Source organism: Branchiostoma floridae, chromosome 11 (genome assembly GCF_000003815.2).
Source record: "Branchiostoma floridae strain S238N-H82 chromosome 11, Bfl_VNyyK, whole genome shotgun sequence".
Classification (NCBI taxonomy): domain Eukaryota; kingdom Metazoa; phylum Chordata; class Leptocardii; order Amphioxiformes; family Branchiostomatidae; genus Branchiostoma; species Branchiostoma floridae.
This window is the reverse complement of record NC_049989.1, coordinates 4127561-4144429: the sequence shown is the minus strand read 5'-3', so window position 1 is coordinate 4144429 and position 16869 is coordinate 4127561. Positions and strand designations below refer to the sequence as shown.

The 16869-nt window shown below is 41.3% G+C and overlaps 3 protein-coding genes across 4 annotated transcripts in view; 1 reads left to right on the top strand and 2 right to left on the bottom strand.

The window, feature by feature from the left end:
• The window catches only part of LOC118425721 (E3 ubiquitin-protein ligase RNF34-like), a gene marked incomplete in the record, with an annotated part of 12842 nt that extends 12543 nt beyond the window's left edge, over positions 1-299 (top strand). For both annotated transcript variants that reach the window (XM_035834772.1, XM_035834773.1), the window contains 1 exon segment: positions 2-299.
• A 20-nt stretch (positions 300-319) lies between these two features.
• On the bottom strand, positions 320-4120 carry LOC118425739. The gene is made up of 6 exons (XM_035834804.1): positions 3953-4120; positions 2863-3081; positions 2280-2404; positions 1823-1944; positions 1222-1349; positions 320-873 (listed from the first exon to the last, which is right to left on the bottom strand). The coding sequence occupies exons 1-6, from the start codon at positions 4001-4003 to the stop codon at positions 751-753; spliced, it is 768 nt and encodes a 255-aa protein (XP_035690697.1). The 5' UTR covers positions 4004-4120; the 3' UTR covers positions 320-750.
• A 3345-nt stretch (positions 4121-7465) lies between these two features.
• LOC118425705 (adenosine deaminase 2-A-like) lies at positions 7466-15108 on the bottom strand. The gene is made up of 8 exons (XM_035834745.1): positions 14633-15108; positions 13883-14102; positions 13211-13421; positions 12352-12479; positions 11752-11957; positions 10134-10291; positions 9153-9355; positions 7466-8489 (listed from the first exon to the last, which is right to left on the bottom strand). Exons 1-8 carry the CDS (start codon positions 14943-14945, stop codon positions 8390-8392), a joined length of 1539 nt encoding a protein of 512 aa, XP_035690638.1. The 5' UTR covers positions 14946-15108; the 3' UTR covers positions 7466-8389.
• Positions 15109-16869: the final 1761 nt, after the last annotated feature.

Below are 16869 nucleotides of genomic sequence, written 5' to 3'. Positions count from 1 at the left end.
CTTTGCTTTCAGTACCTGCAACGAATATGCAAATTTGAGCAGGGTAGTCATCCTACTTTTTGTTACATGTTGTACTCCTTTGCTACAAATGTACCTCTGTAGGTCACATGCTTAACAGTCATGTGCTTGTTACTGGTGCTGTGCGTATTTTGGTTGACTTTGTGAACTGACCAGAGGAGCTTGATTTCTTGCCCTTAATACTAATTGTTGTGCCTTGTTCTTGTGTCGTACCTTGTACATGATTAATGGTGGGTCTCTAATTATGATGGTTTGAAATGTTTCAAGTGTTACATAAAGAATTCCAAGTGAAGTCATAAAAGCTTGTTGTTGCACTTTATTTTCACATTTCCATTTAATATATTGATATGATGGAGACACGTAACATCATTGCACATATTCAGGTCGATGCTGTAACATGCCTGATCAACATCTTGCATATAAAGTGTTGCCAGTGCAAATTATGTTTTTGATCTTTGAAATGACACATAAATCGAAGTCAAACAATTTATGGAAGACAGGCGCATATTGCATTTTTACACTCTCAGAAAAAAACAACCTAAGTTGTTTAACCTTTGGAAAACCTTCAATTTTACTCCTTTTAATGTCCTTATAACGACTTTCTTCTCATTAGATCGTGAAAGTAACAGCAGTAAAAGCATTTCTTGGAAAATTAGACTTGGTGTAAATGTTACTTTTTAAATTTTCTCTCTAGACTTGACATTCTCCAACTTTAAGATGCACAAGTTCGGATCAGCACCTACAGCCGACATTGGGAATGCAGCTTTCCCCCTTAGTGCAGCACTCGAACTTCCCGGGCAGGTAGTCGCACTTTTTCTCGTGGTTAGGACAGGTGGAGGAATCGTTGATGGTCTCCTGAAGTATGAAACACACGTTAAAGGAGTTGCTTGTACATACGGAGAGGAAAATATTGTTCTTTGTTTAAGTTATTGACTGGGTGGCAAATAGCAGGAACATGTATGTTATGCACTTGCTTTGCCACCCCTTTCATCAAATAATATTGACAATCCACAAAGAAAACAAAACGTTAACGAAGAAAAAGAAATTTGTAGCTACGTGCCAACGTACCAACATGAAGAGTCATCCTTTGATTTAGAAGGGAGTGAAGATTTTGAAGACGATATACACACTAACGGTACACTGTAGAATCATGGGCCATGGGGTACATAGGAGTACAGTAAACATTACCCCCTGTTTTCTCACCTTCACAAAAACGCCCTGTTGTTTAAGAAGGGAGTCGATGATCTGTTTCCATTGAGCCACTGTCCAGTTCGGGCTGGCGTTAACAGGGACTCCGTTCAACAGGTACCACGGAGTGCCGGCCACTCCACCTGTAACGTGTAGTACACATTAGTTTGCCTTTGGTGCCACCAGAGGTATCAACTTGAAATACTGAACCCGGAGTCGAGGTGTTCAAGAATTCATTTTGCCCAAGAACTTACAGTATCGTAGAGTGGAACTCGTATCATGTCGTACACCAAGTACTACAGGAGCATCCTCATTACATAGCTTTTAACTACGATTTCAGATAGAAGTGTGCAAACGTTTGGTGAGACAGGTCGTTGACCTGAGTTTCTGCCGCGCCGCGTGCCTGCGAAACTGGTGTGTTATCGGCTATATATGGATTTATTAGGTACAGATACAGATTATCAAAGTCGATTTTGTAGATACCAATCATCACTAAGGGGACCCACATAAACGTTGCAAAATATGCAGTTTCATATAACCTTAAGTGCGTATAAGACGTATTCACGGTAAGATAAACCCGTGTCCTGAATCGAAATGAAACGCTATCAATACTCACGAATGCAGCCGTACTTCCAGGCGACTCTTGCGTCCTCGTACACCATGCGTTCCTGGTTGTTCACTTGTGAAGTAAAGTTTTCAGAAGAAACACCGATGGACTCGGCTACCTTTGCCAGCTTACTGCACGATTGAATAGGAGTTTAATCATTATTACACAATGTTTGAGAGCGACCGAGAAATAGATCTAGAGATGGAGAGAGAAAGAGAGACCACGAAGCTTTCAATGTATTCTACACGAAGCAAGGAGGTTAAAAAACACCTCTTTCAACCTCCTTGCACGAAGTAATCATAACAGGGTATCATCTGACTCATAATTTGTGAAGGCGTGTGTAAAAAGGACGAAATCCAAATGAACAGCGCCACATGATACACGTGTTAAATGTACACATTGTACGTCTTTTATGGGCCACGGTGGCTGAAAATGAACAATAAACACAACAAACGTGAGAACTGACTCGATAATCTGCGTGTCAGACATGTCGTTTGTCCGGGGCATTTTGTAGTCGTCTTGCTGCTCAAAGATGGCGTCCATCCACTTCCAAACCATGTCAGATCCCGTCTCAGCAGCAACGAACACTCCCTACAAGTGGACCGTTATATTTGAAAACATTTGCCTGATATCCAACCGTATGATAGCTCTGAGTCTCTTCTGTCAGAAGAGACTCGGGAGCTATCATACGGTTGGATACCAGACTATAATAAAAACATTTAAAAGTATACCCCTGACAAGTGCATCGGACACACTATGTTCTGATTCATACTTAATTCCTTCACACAACAACACTGGTCAAGGAAAGAGCCGTGACTTACATGTATGACAAGTTGAAGCTGTATTGCAAAGGAACTCTATATGAAAACATTTTAATATGGAAAAGACTATGTATGATAAGACGAAAGATGAGGGTTCGACGAAAGGTGAGGGTTCGTCGAATATTTCCCAATTTTTCCAATGTAGATAGCTACAAATTGTACAACCTATTTAGGCGCTCTCCCAACGTAGGGTGCAAGACGACGAGGGAGAGGCCCATTGTGCCTTACCTGTGCGGAGATGAAGGCAGTCCTGTGGTAGGGAAGCGGGAACATGTGCGCCGTGAACCGGAGGGTGCTGGCTCCGTACTCCTTTGCCACCTGTTTCATGGTGGGGTAGGCGGCCTTGGAGTCCGGACACATGAGGTCCAGGAAGGCCTCTAGCTGTACAGGTGCTGACGCCATCCCTCCCGCGTAGGCGAATCCTGGAGGCCGCTGGGGAATAGGAACCTGGATGGGAAAGGGTGTGAGTTTTAGTTTTTTTTCTTGATCTGTTGGCTAGAAAAAAATCTACTCCTATTGGTTGCTTCACTTTCAGATTCTATCCAGGGGAAGTAAACTTGGAAAGGGCGGAATGAATACATAGTCCGAGAGATGATCTGTATAGGCCCTGGAAACAGCCTGGCATCCAGGCAAAATTCATAGCAGTACATAGAGTACTTTGGAGAAATCGTTGCATTCTTCATCAAAGAGAAAATCGCAGTTCATTACGTACAGTGCAAGGATATAGAGCGGGTTAAGTAAGATCAACTATCCTGTCCTCGTGACCATCACTCATTTCTTATCTGTTTACTTTTCTTCAAGTTTTTATGAAGGATTTCGATGCCAAAGCCTTTAATCGATCTTAAGGCATATCACTAGAAATTGTAATGCCGTATTTACTTCGGTTCTATTTTGGTCAATTGCAAAGTAGTGAGCCGAGATTGGACAAGATGATGAAACCTTGATGAGTCATCATGCGACTTTATGCTAATCATTGTTGTGCTGTACGTTCTTTTGTACATCCAGATTAAACTCGACATACCGTTTCACAACCAACCTTTCACTAGTAGTATGCGAGCAATCTACAGCTACATATTTGTTGTGTGTTACACCTGGTCTAGTTGACTGGATGTTGCCTTTAAGCTCAAACGACCATGTAATTCTTTTAGCCCAAGATATATAGTCACAGCAACTAGGACGATGGATTAGGACTGGCCGTGAGAATTGTTATGTCATGTTGCATATTAATTTCCTTACACAGAATACCTCTGCACAGGAAATTGTGTTGAGAAACTTAAACAGGGCGAAGGAACGCGAACACAGCTACATATACACTTACCTGGGCACAGCACGCCACACAGATAGCCAGAAGCACAGTTATCCCCAACATGGTGATGCTGTGTCGCAGATCTCCAGTCCTCTAACAGTATGTTCCCTCTCACAAGAAAACGGAAGGACTCTGCCCAGGCCGTGATCGTCATGTGCTCACCTGACCCTAAATAAACTCCCACCTGCGCGTGAACTTTGACCCGATGATGACGTACTGTTTCAGCCAATAACGTTAGCGGTAGGAGTACGGCTTGTGGCAGAGAATGAGGGATGTTTTTAGGAAGTCAGTGGTGTTTTGTAGCTCTTAGATATACCTTGTTATCTTCTGTCGGCATACCCTCAAAGGCCTCTTTGATAAATGAGGATTCAACATACTCCGAACGGGCCTTGTTTGATAAATGAGGAATCTCAACATTGGAAGTGACTGTAATAACTGAAAGGACTGCCCCAATGATTCATCAATAGACGAAGTGACGTTCTTTTCAATAAGCTAGCTTTTTGTGAAGTTTCCGATAGGTTAAGATATGAATGAAAGGTGTTCGTATGTACGTTTAGCTGTTTTCGCATACAACAATATGGTATCGATGTGGTGGGATGATATCTGAGTGAAAGAGTTACTTTTGTATGTCCAGTTTTGTACCCACGCATACAAAATGATGAAGAAACGTGCGTTTGTGAATTTATTTTTTGGTACATTTTCGGCGATCCCTATGCATAAGATTTACATATTCCAGTAGACAAAAGAGGCCGCTATGAGATATATAAGGGAAATAGTCAAAGTCAAATAGTTTGTGAAATTTCATTTTGCCTTTAACGTTGCACAATGCATACTATATATATACTATATACATCCAGCACAAAATACCAGATATGTACGTATGCAACAAGTAAGCTTTGCGAGCTTTGATTTATCTCGGAAACCATAGCTATAACGATATCGTCTGAGAAGGACATCTCCTTCTGTTTACTGGCCTAACTGCGGTACCTCCGTATTATTGCTGACGGTATCTAGAATGTATGAATGAATGTAATTTTTTTGCTCGACAATTGTACAGGATACAACGTATGGCAATGGCTACTATACTACATACAGATACTAAACTACATAAAGATACAGTGCAACAAAATATCATCAATAACATTATTAGGATTACAGAACATTTATGTATGAGTGATCTGGCCACGCATTTAGAATAATGTACAAATACATTGACCTATGTATGCGGATATTGGAGTAGGACATACTAGCAGTACATGGAAGATATTGGTCTGCGTCCCACATAGGGAAAAGTGTGTTTTAGTTCTAATATTCTGTAACAGCGCATCCCTCTCTTTACTGCATGCAGAGGGCAGGTCATTACAAAGTGTAAATGAAATCATAGATGGGATACAATGACGATGAGATTTGTTACAAAAAGCACGAGTTCAGCCCTCTAAAATCACAGTTGCTAAACATCGTCCCAATGACTCCGGTGTCTGAAATGTTTTGCTATCCACCTCGAGACTCTGTCCGTCTTGTAACTCCGCGGTGTGTCACAATCTTGCACACATGGAGACGCAAGCTTGTCTTCAAGTTCATTTTTCCCGTTATGTCTTTTCTGTGGGTCACATTTAGACTCTTTTCTTGGTCGTTTCTTCACTGGTTTATCACCTGGGTCGGCATTCGTGTCCGGCATTTCCAAATCTCCGTCTTTTAGAATGTCCTTCACCACTGGTAGGTTGCTGACGTCCACGTCACTAAAATCAAAGCCCCGGAACACCCGTCTGATTTCGTGGTCTACGGTCATGCTGGATTGTCGTCCCTCTTCTGCTTTTTCTGTAGCAGCTTTCTTAAAGGCGTTCGCATGTTTTAAAGGCTCACCTGGCGGCGGAGCAGACTTGGCATAGATTCTTCTCAAAATGGGCGACTTGTGCCACAAGACAAGAGAGTCAGAGTTCCCCGCTGCCTTCTTATCTAAAGTTCTCAGCCTCATCGCCGTGAGGATGTCGAGCTGGTACCCCGTGCCGAGGCTAGCCGGTACTTCGGGAAGCCTGTAGTCCGCTGTGCGGCCGGCACTGAGCTGCCGCCGCGACAGGGCCTCCTTGATGTTGGGCACTTTTCCTGACGTCTCTTCCTCGTCGTCGACTCGCACTCGTACGTCGAACAGGTCTGGACGTGCCATGTCTGTGAATATAGATCTAGAGTGGGCTACGACGAAAAACGTGGAACGAAACCTCGGCAATCAATGCTCCTCTAGTAGCGTTCGCGATAGACGACCGTCTCGACGGGAAACGCACAGAAATTTCGCACAGGTGTGTCTCTGTGTATCCGGTCGGTATGTTGACGTTAAAACTCGAGACTTCCTTCGCCCAGAAGTGTCATCTCCGTCTCTCGCCCTTGACTAAAACTTGCGACGTCCGCACGTCTGTGACAAAAGGCTGCTGAACTAAAAAGGCCGAATTCATAGTGAACACCCTTGTGAATAAAACAGGATAGCCAGAAATTGGATATAACGGTCCCAGCACAAGCGTTCTAACACAGAAAATAGGAGCACAGTCGTCACCTGTGCCACCACAAACCATGTCGAACCAAGTACTGTTTAATGTGCCCATTTCTGTTTATGCCACTCTAACGAGACTGTTGTTGGACAGGTATCAATTTCAGACGGCTTCCACTGTTAACAACGTGCCTTGAATGTATCGTGTCGTTAAGCAAACACCTGCCGTAACTTGAAAACTGTGACAGGTCCCTACATAAACAGATAGGGATCTTTGATTTCATCACTTTGTGTGTATGAATTCAGTCTTTGTGGCGATCTGTCCCGAATCACGGACACATGTCGCACTGCAGAGTTGATTATGTAATGATAATAACAACAGTGTGCCGGCTATCATTGTAATATCCTGATTACCTAGATCAAGAATATTATTAAGAGATTTAAAACCTCTTTTTGTCAGTTTGTTCACCTGAACCGAAACAGAACACTCTTTGTGGGCATTCAGAAAACGGTTGATAGCCGACGCGGTCTGTTTCCCTTGACAACTATGGTCAAAATAACATAACTTTATACAAATATATTAACGTATAATAAAGAATACAAACTTAGGCGGTATATAACCAATGTTTCAGGAGAAACACAAAGGCAAGGTCATGACCTTGATTTTGTACGACGTCACACGTTCTTACGCCACTACAAAGGCCCGTTCTGGGGCTTAGGTTTGAAGTGACCCATGGAGACATCAGAAGAAGATACACGCTGCGCACACGCCAGTTCCGTAATCCACTGAAGACGCTCAAGTTGACGAACGCTTTTCCAAAGACAATCGGTGTAATAGTTGTTGAGCCGCTTTGCTTCAATAGCTTCGGTTAATGTCTTTTACTCCTTTGTTTATCGCAACTTCTAACTTGCTATAACGTAACGTCGCTACCCTTTTATCAAAGCTAAAAGCCGTGAAAAACTTATACTTCTTGGTTTGTTATGTGGGAAAGTCTTGCAAACATATTAAAAAAATACAAACTAAAAAGACAACAAAGACAGTAACGTTAACATAAAGTGGTCTTGCTTGGAAACATACTTCAAATAAACATACTTTGAACTTCACAATTTACAATATCAAGAAGAACAATATATGCAACATTTCAGACCTCTGTTACATCATCACTTATCATAAGCTGTCTGTATTTCTTAAAATAGATGCTCATTGACACATGATTAAAAAACACTAATCAATAGTGGTAATCTCTAACATTCAACAGTAATTTTACATGTAGTTATTATTTAAAGTGTACCTGCACCATTTAGTAACTTAAAACTACTGTACTCTTAATTGCATTGGTGATTAATAATTTAGTACCTTTGTTAAAATACACATTGGTCCTACTTCATCTAAACTATATAATAACCTCATAAAGACATATGTATGTTTGTGGTCATAAGTTCTACAGGCTACAATAACAAACAAACCTTGTGATAAAACAATTGTCAAAACTTAAACATCTCCTTTGTCATTTTGCTTAATACTATAGTTAAGCACTTAATTCAATTGCACATACAAAGGATACTAATGGGTAACAAATGGAATATGTTACAGAAAGACAACTAAATTATGGAACATTTAAAATGACAGTTATTAAACACAACTTCTAACATACGTACCCATATATCTTTTCAGAAAGTTAAATCAAATTTCTTTTTACTGGCCTTGACAAAAGGAAAACTCATAGTGGTTTATTAGATGAGTGTTTTTTGTACTGAACCTTCACCCTTGTTCCAGCTGGAATGCTGTGGTGATGTTTGAAGTCAGCAGAACACAGTATTTTGTGCACAGAAGAATTTCTACAGCTCTTTCAAATTCTGTGACCCACTACTTTGTGCCCGAACTACTATTGATCATAGGGCTTGCGGATACATACTGTGTTCTGATGTCACCTCTCTACAGAGGATGAACTGAACTGAACTGAAGACCTTCAGATGCCATTGGAAAGGACATCATGGAGGAACAATTTCCATTTTTGTTGAAACAGCTCCATGGCCTTTGACCTCTCATCCTCTGCCATACTGCTGTACCTGTATGCAAATTCAGAATGTGTATGTCAGAGAGACGACAATGAACTTGAATGTGTACTACCCTGTGCAGTGAAAAACACTCCCTCCTTTCAAGTTTTTCTAACCTGTCTATAGCCACCACACAATGGTCAAAGTCGACGGGTCCCCACAGTAACAGGATTCTATAAGCATTAAAATGCCCTTGTAAATAAAAAAAAAATCTAAGCCACCACCAAAATGTGGTCACAATGGCCAGGCGGACCTTATGATGAGGCGGTCACTTGTACAGGTTTGAAACAAAAGTTCACCAATCTGATATTAAAAAAATCATTGAAGGATGGATAAGATAAAAGAACACTTTGGTAAATGGGGGAAAATAGCTTTATCGTTAAAACAGTGAATAGTGAATAACATATATACAACTTTTGTTTATCATTTCCTTGTTATATACAAATGTGTACACTGCTACAAGTTATCCACATTGTTTTCTGGTTTTATTTATCTTTTGTGTCCCACACGTCCTTTCAGTATTATTGCTCTATGTATGATATGTGTACCTTGTGTTTGAAAAGTCAATAAAAAGTTTAAAAATTCATCGTATTCGCATTCAATCATTGTATATGAATGAAAGTATGTCACATTAACAAGAAACTTCTTACAACAAATGAGGGTCACAAAACATACCTTAAAGAGTCTAGAGCCAGTTTCTTTAAGAATGCAAGGTCAGCATCGACCCCTCCCATGGCCATGAAGGCCTGGTAGAAGTCGTAGGACAGACCCTTGGCACCCCACACAGATGGGTCATCTGCACTGATGACCACAGGATGACCCTGGGCCAGGAGGAAGGACACAGGATGGTCTCGCAGGTCGTCCACAAGTTTTAACACCTGTAATATGGATGGAGAAGTTTAATCTGGCTATTCTCTATGTAGGGTTAATGCACGGGTATAACTCATTACATTGGGTAAGGCTAGAAGATGACTGTGCTCCAATGGCCTATATCTTAATTCTAACCCTCACAATAATCCTCACCCTCAACCTAACCCTAACTTAACCCTAACCTTAACCCTAACCCTGGGCCCTAACCCCTAACCCTTACCCTAACACTATCCCTAAGCCTATCCCTAACCCTAACCTTAACCCTAACCCTGGGCCCTAACCCCTAACCCTTACCCTAACACTATCCCTAAGCCTATCCCTAACCCTAACCTAACCCTAACCCTGGGCCCAAACCCCTAACCCTAACCCTAACCCTAACCCTAACCCTGGGCCCTAACCCCTAACCCCTAACCCTAACCCTAACACTTTCCCTAAGCCTATTCCTAACCCTAACCTAACCCTAACCCTGGGCCCGAACGTCTAACCCTAACCCTAACTCTAACCCTGGGCCCTAACCCCTAACCCTAACACTTTCCCTAAGCCTATTCCTAACCCTAACCTAACCCTAACCCTGGGCCCAAACCCCTAACCCTAACCCTGGGCCCTAACCCCTAACCCTAACCCTAACACTATCCCTAAGCCTATTCCTAACCCTAACCCTAACCCTAGCACTATCCTTAAGCCTATCCCTAACCCTAACCCTAACCCTAACCCTAACCCTAACCCTAACCCTAACCCTAACCCTAACCCTTAATAATAATGATACCAAAAACAACTAAAACTGACCTGGTTTGATATGGGGCACACCTCAATGGGAATGCCCTTTTTCCTTGCCAAATCCATGGCGACAGGATGTTTTGCGAGTGCAAATCCATGTCCTATACGTGTCGTGTTCAACAGGATGGCGTCCACTATGTTGTTGTCCACGGCCATTCCCTCCCAGTCTGTCAAATACAAGATGTGAAAAATTGATAGACCTAATTTGTGTGACAACAGCGTACTTTGGATACTTGATATGGATATCCATAAATACAATTGTCTAGTTGCCATACATGCAACATTGATGTTAACAGCTGACACTTATGAATTGGTGGAAGATTTTGGTTTCTTAGAATGTTGATTTATCTGTCTCAAAAAATTGCATCTCTACATAACAAAATAAGAGGTCTAAAATCTAAATAAATATTTGTACATTATTTGGGTCAAGTGTTGTAAATTTGCATTAAAGTTGCTAGTTAATGTTAACATGCGTTGGCATAATACCGGCCATAAGCCTTATACCGGTCGATTAAAAATAGTGGGACTTAAAGAGATCTACACATGCAACAATAGTTATTTCTGAGGTATGCACACTTCAGACATCTAGGTGTCCAATACATAATTTACAAAGCATCGATAACAATGCATTCGAAGACAACAAGGCCAAAAGTTTTCAGGTCATTTTCGGGGCAGGCGAGCTCGTCGTGGGACAAACACACTGTCACGTTCATCGCCAGATTTGTAGATAATAATCACATGTGCTCACGGCACAAGACGAGCATGATTCAACAGCAATCTTGAATTTCTTTTGGTGACCTACAACTCGTGTAAAAGTGTGAGGAACCGTTGCATAATAGCCCGGATCTACGGCTGAATGGGTCAAATTGAACGTACGCCGCCATTTTCCCGCCATTTTTAATGCTACGGCCAGCAGTAAAGTTTTACGTCATAGCGGTTGTGACGGACCAAAATTAAATGAAAATTCTTGTCAGTATACGCCCATTTTCTCATGACTTTTTGTATGCTCATGCAGATTTTTGTTTTGTGCAACTACTAACAGGAAAGAAAGGAACAACAGAGGATGAATAAAGGTACATAGCGGCAGTTATTGTGCCGTGTTTCGTTCGACCGGTATAGTGCACCCCCTTGCAACCACGCGCCCGTTCTCCGTGCAATTCCGCGGTGTGTTCCAATTACGATATTATGTTTTTAGCAGGACCAGAGAGACAAAATAATTTACACAGAAGAAGTGGCAAAGGTAAGCTGTAACAGCAACATGTAACTGGAGAAAATGATGCGTTGATCATTTGCCAAATAGCATTGCTTGAGAAATTGCAGTCAACCGACCGGTATTATGCCAATGGATGTTACAAATGGGACACGTCCCATTATAGTGCTTAGTCGTTATTCCAAAAAGGACCAGCCAATCCTTTCTTAGTACGCATTTAACAAGTGCAGACACAGAAGGCATTTAGGGGTATCAAGTCAATGGACGATAGTTTCAAACTTGCAGTATTTTGAAAATTCAAAAATATTCAGGAAACTATCGTAACGTTTCTGCCCGTCGACTTGATATTCCTAAATTCCCTGTTTTTAATAACAACGGATATAGGCTACCCTGTGGATAAAGGTGAACTAGCGTTACCTGTCTCCCCTGCGTGGAAGAAGTACGGCAGGTCCAGTGGTGGTTTCTGCTGACCAGGCTGAAGGAGGGTGTCCAGAAAGTACACTAGGGGGTGACCGGGGTCCTCCTGTCCCACCAGGTCATACCCAGCAAAGAACGAGGGGAATTTGGCACGCAACTTCAGGGCTTTGGCCACATCTTTGGCAATGTCACTTTGGTTGAATGCCCTATTAGGTACAGAGGGACACGCAAAATGGTAAAATACATTACTCCTTTTATATATTCAAACATGCATAAAAATTGCATATTGTTTATGGAATAATGCACAGTATTGGCATACATTGTACTTTGGGATATCAATAAAGTACGAAAGTATATTCATTTTTTTTTAAATTACACCATGTACACTGTATCAGGTACAGGTATACAAAAAAGCTAGACAGCACATGGAGAGCGGAAAGCTACATGATGCAACCTTAATATTCAGCCTGCTAAGGTAGCTGTTTTGCACAGAATATGGATTGGCTATAAGGTTAGGTAGTAAGGAGAAGGTTGAGATGAAGCTGATGTGTATAGAATACAACTGATACAATCCTTGATATCAGGTTATATTCTCCTTACCTGATGCTTGAGTAGATGAACTTTGCTCCGGAGAAATCCGGGTAGTCCTTTACAAACTGTTCTGTGACTTCTTTATAAGCTGCCACCACCCACTCCTCATCATGAGTGGTACCATCCAGCTCATAGATCTGAACACAAGACAGACAGAGTTTAACTTGATATGTAATGCTAGTTCACCATTATGCGCGAGGTAACCTATATCCGTTCTTAACTTACAAACAGGGAATTTAGGGATATCAAGTCGATGGACAGTGGTTTCAAATTGCTTTTTTGTTAGGTATTGCAGTTTGAAACCACTGTCTGTTGACTTAATATTCCTAAATACACTAGTGTTGAATATAACGGATAAAGGTTGCCCCGAGAATGAATTTTAACTAGCATTATGTCAGGTTTGAAACTGCAATCTGGCAGAGTTGACAATTCCACCAGGGGAGATTCTGATTGGAATTCCTGTTACAGTGACTCCAATCAGGATGACAGCAATTCGGCGTTCCCCATTCATAGACCTTAAATTTCAGTCCAATCCTCTAAAGTGACAACTAGAATAAAAGTTTAAAAGTTCTGCCAGTCTTTAAGGTAATACATGATTGTGTATCTTTGAATTTCTAGACTCCAATACAGAATTAGATGGTAGTCTATACCGTGACAAAAACAACGCTATATTGATATTTACCTTATTGTTATTGTCAAAACTTAAATTTAGCTTTGTGCTGCATTTTGTTTTACCAATAAACCATGACTACATACTACTACTTTAGTTTTTGCTGTGAAAGATACTGATACAATGGCTTGACAGGAATAAGTCACAACCATTTGTTTTGTTTAATAAAAATCATAGCATTTAGACACTTAAACTCACTTGTGGCAACAGTCCTCTCAGCTCGATATACTGCACATTGTCCTCATAGAACTCCCTGAGTGCCTCATAGAAGTAAGCCTTGAAGACAGGACTGTAGAATATGAGGCCATTGGCCACAGTTAGAACCCCTTCAAATGCCTTCCAGACTGCTGCCTGAGTCGGGTACGCCATCTTGGGGTCTTCTCTGATGAGAGACATGTTCGCCACCAATCTGAAATAAGAAGATGTGGTTATAACCTCTAAGAAAACTAAGGTATTGTGATCAGTAACTGTTGGTGTGTTTGTTTGTCTGTGCCCAAAGAGCTGTGAATATTGCCTATTGGCAGCATATCAGGTGGAAGTGTATTAGTATGCTTGGAAAATAGGAAGTAAATGGGTTGGCTTGTTACTTTGTGAAATTAATTGACCACAGAAGCTTAACTAGAAGAATTAAAGGATATTGTCTTCATTCATAGTTAGAGTATAAAAGACCTGTTTCTTCCAGATCACTTCAGTGTCACTGACAAAAACTGGTGGATTCCAGCTGAAACGTCTGACCATTTCCAAAATCATATCCAGTTGCTTGAGTAGCTACTTTTTGGGCTAAAAGATATAATTTGGTGTCATACACATTGTTTTGGCAAAATACAGTATACTGATGATATCAGATAAAAGTGATGATTATGACCATACTCAGCATCAAACTTGGTGGCATTTCCTGTTTCAATCCTTGTGTTATTGACGCGTCTCCAGTTACAGTTTGGATCCTGTGCCGGCCAGCTGCCAGAGAAGGTGAACTGCAGCATCCCGTGCTGACGGTTCAGGCACATGAAACAGTCTGGCTGGTAGGTGGCGTTCTTCACAAGCCAGGAGAGGTCTGTTAGGGAGTCGTCGTGTAAGTGGAGTGCAGCACCTGTTAAAGTAAAGAGTGTAAGCAAACCATATATGGGTATGTATCATACTAGTAGATGATTTGGTTGAGACTGTAGAACTGTAACACAAGACAGATGGTGATGAATTTAGTGTAGGACGAAACTGAGCTTCCTTCTGGGGGGTAGTTAGCACAATAAGTAGACGAGTCTATGTCGATGAAGATTAGACCACCACCCTCTGCTTGGAGAGTACGTTTTTTCATCCCTTGACTGGATTAGACCGGATTTCCGTCGTCCAGACTGGACTGCGCTTTCCACCAACCCATAAATCAGACTGTATGGATTTAAGCTCCTTGGGATAATAGAGTAAACCTGAGTCGGACCCGAAATGATGGTAATGTAGGCTAAGCTAATAAACCAGATTATCCTCTGGCAAACGTCAGAGATAATGTGTATGGTAGAGATCGGGCGAATTCCCCACTAATTAATCCAAGGACGTTATATCTTGCCTCGACGATCGAACGAGCGGAGGATAAAACAACAACAACGGATAAAACAATGACGACTGTACCTTTTGGCATCTTCCTGATAAACTGGAACACTTTGCTCTGCTCTATCGCAGGTTTGGCGTGAAAGAAGTGTGCAGACGGTGGGAAACTTCCCGATCCGAGCGCCGTCTCGAGTTCCTTCACCTTCAGGGCCATCAGCACTTTGTTCACCGCCCTCTCCATATCGTTCAGGGCGAGGTCTCCCCCCGTTTTAAGCCCATGTTCCAGCGACAACAAGTTAGCCCTGGCGTTCAGAAAGTCCGATTTTGTCTCGGCTTTGACATGGGGCAACGTACATGCGAGAAACATCAACTGCAAGGCGAGAACAGGCGTCATTTTGGTTGAGTATTTTCGTAACGTTAGACTTTGTGTCGCAGTTCCCGGCAATCAGCTGATCTTTGTTTGGGAGAGAAGTCAACTTTGACCCCTACGGACAAAACCATTTCTACCATAGGTGAGAAAACATCAAATCGTTAAATGCGTTTCCTAGTGCATACAATTTGATTTTCTAATGTGATGTTCTTTATACAAAATACAGGGTAGATCAGTGTATATCTCATCTTCTAGACTTTAGCTGTCGCACAATTTTTAAGTACTGTCGAGGAGCTTATGGTCCTTGGTACTGCCCGACATTGCGCAATATACCTCTGCAGTGACGTAACCACAACAACCATGACAACAGAAGAGCAGCCAAAAAATTTGTCTCTGTAAAATCGAAATGTGAACGTTGCCGAAAACTGATTTAAGAGTCATTGCAGGAGAAAACCAGGCAGAGGTCGGAAGATGGGGGTCGGCCAAATCAACTCAAACTTTTTATGTGTGATAGGTATGGGGAACTATGAACAGCCATATGATTAAAACCCTCCAGCTATTTTTCGTTATGGCGTTCTGGGGCCCCCCTCTGAGACCCTCCAAAATCAAACTATTGATGACTGTAAATTACTGAAATTGCGATGGCTATTCTGATACTTCTGATTAAGATATGACAAAAAGTTTTATATTCCCATATTTCATGTCTTCTTAAGTTTTACTGACAAAAATTTGAAGATGAAGTGTTGAAATTAAGAGGGTGTTACAGGGGGTTACCAGAACCAATGAAAACACGATTTTCAACTCTCTGAATTTCTGTGATCTTTAAGGGGCTTGTTCTCCGACAACCAGCAATTTAAATGAATGGTTTTACCTTTACTGTAGAGAGGAATATCTACTAATTGAAAATCAAGCGTCGTCTAATTGGGCCATGTATACCACGAGCCGTGAGCGGGGGGTCTTTATGGGGATTTTCCAGGTTTTTGACTATGTTAAAACAGGTAATAACTGCTCACTATGGGCTAATGGACGGCAACTTTTTGGTGTCCCTGTGTAGGATCACTGCTTAATTGTCAAAAATGCTTCAACTAATTGCAAGTAGTTATTGGGGCTCTGTATGGGGGATATAAGGCTACTTGAAAATGAATTATGCTGGTTTTACCCACATTTGTTGCTCTGTAAGTGCTCAAAATGGGGTAAGTTATGTCATTTATTTGTGTCTCTGTATAGGAACAATTTTTAACCGTCAAAAGAAGCTATAACTAATTACTGCTATTCATTTGGGCTCTGTATGGGGCATATAAGGATATGTGAAATGAAATTAAGCTGCTTTTACACATCTAAGTATCTCTAAGACGTCAATTAGTATAAGTCCCTTACAAAGTGTGCTTTCCCCATGTGATACATAATGAAAAAGGATCTACATGGGGGTTATCAGTATACTCCACATACTATTTACTGCACTGCAGGCCACATGAATGACCGCATACTATGATAGGCAATCTACAACATAGAAACATGACCCTAACAAAGAATTTTAGCTATTACCAAATACGATGTGTAAAAGTATACCAATGGTTTGTTAGTATTCCTGACTGTTCATTTATTCATCACCATTAGGACAGACTAGAAACACTAAGTCTATGGGAAACCTACATATAGAACCCTATTACAATGGATCATACAGTCTGAGAAATACACAAACGCACTGCTGAAATGCATATTTACAAATTCACACATTCAGTTTTCTTGGACTAGTACAATAAGCTGGATCTGATCTGTAATTTTTTACCTGCAAAGGGTAAGAGATTACAATTGTGGCTAGGCCTAAAAATTCACATATTTGGAACAGAGTTTCTACACAGTTGTAAAAATCATGTTACAAAACTTTGTCAAATTACAAAAAAAAATCAACACATCTACATGTGGATAGGATGTTCTCTAATGCCTG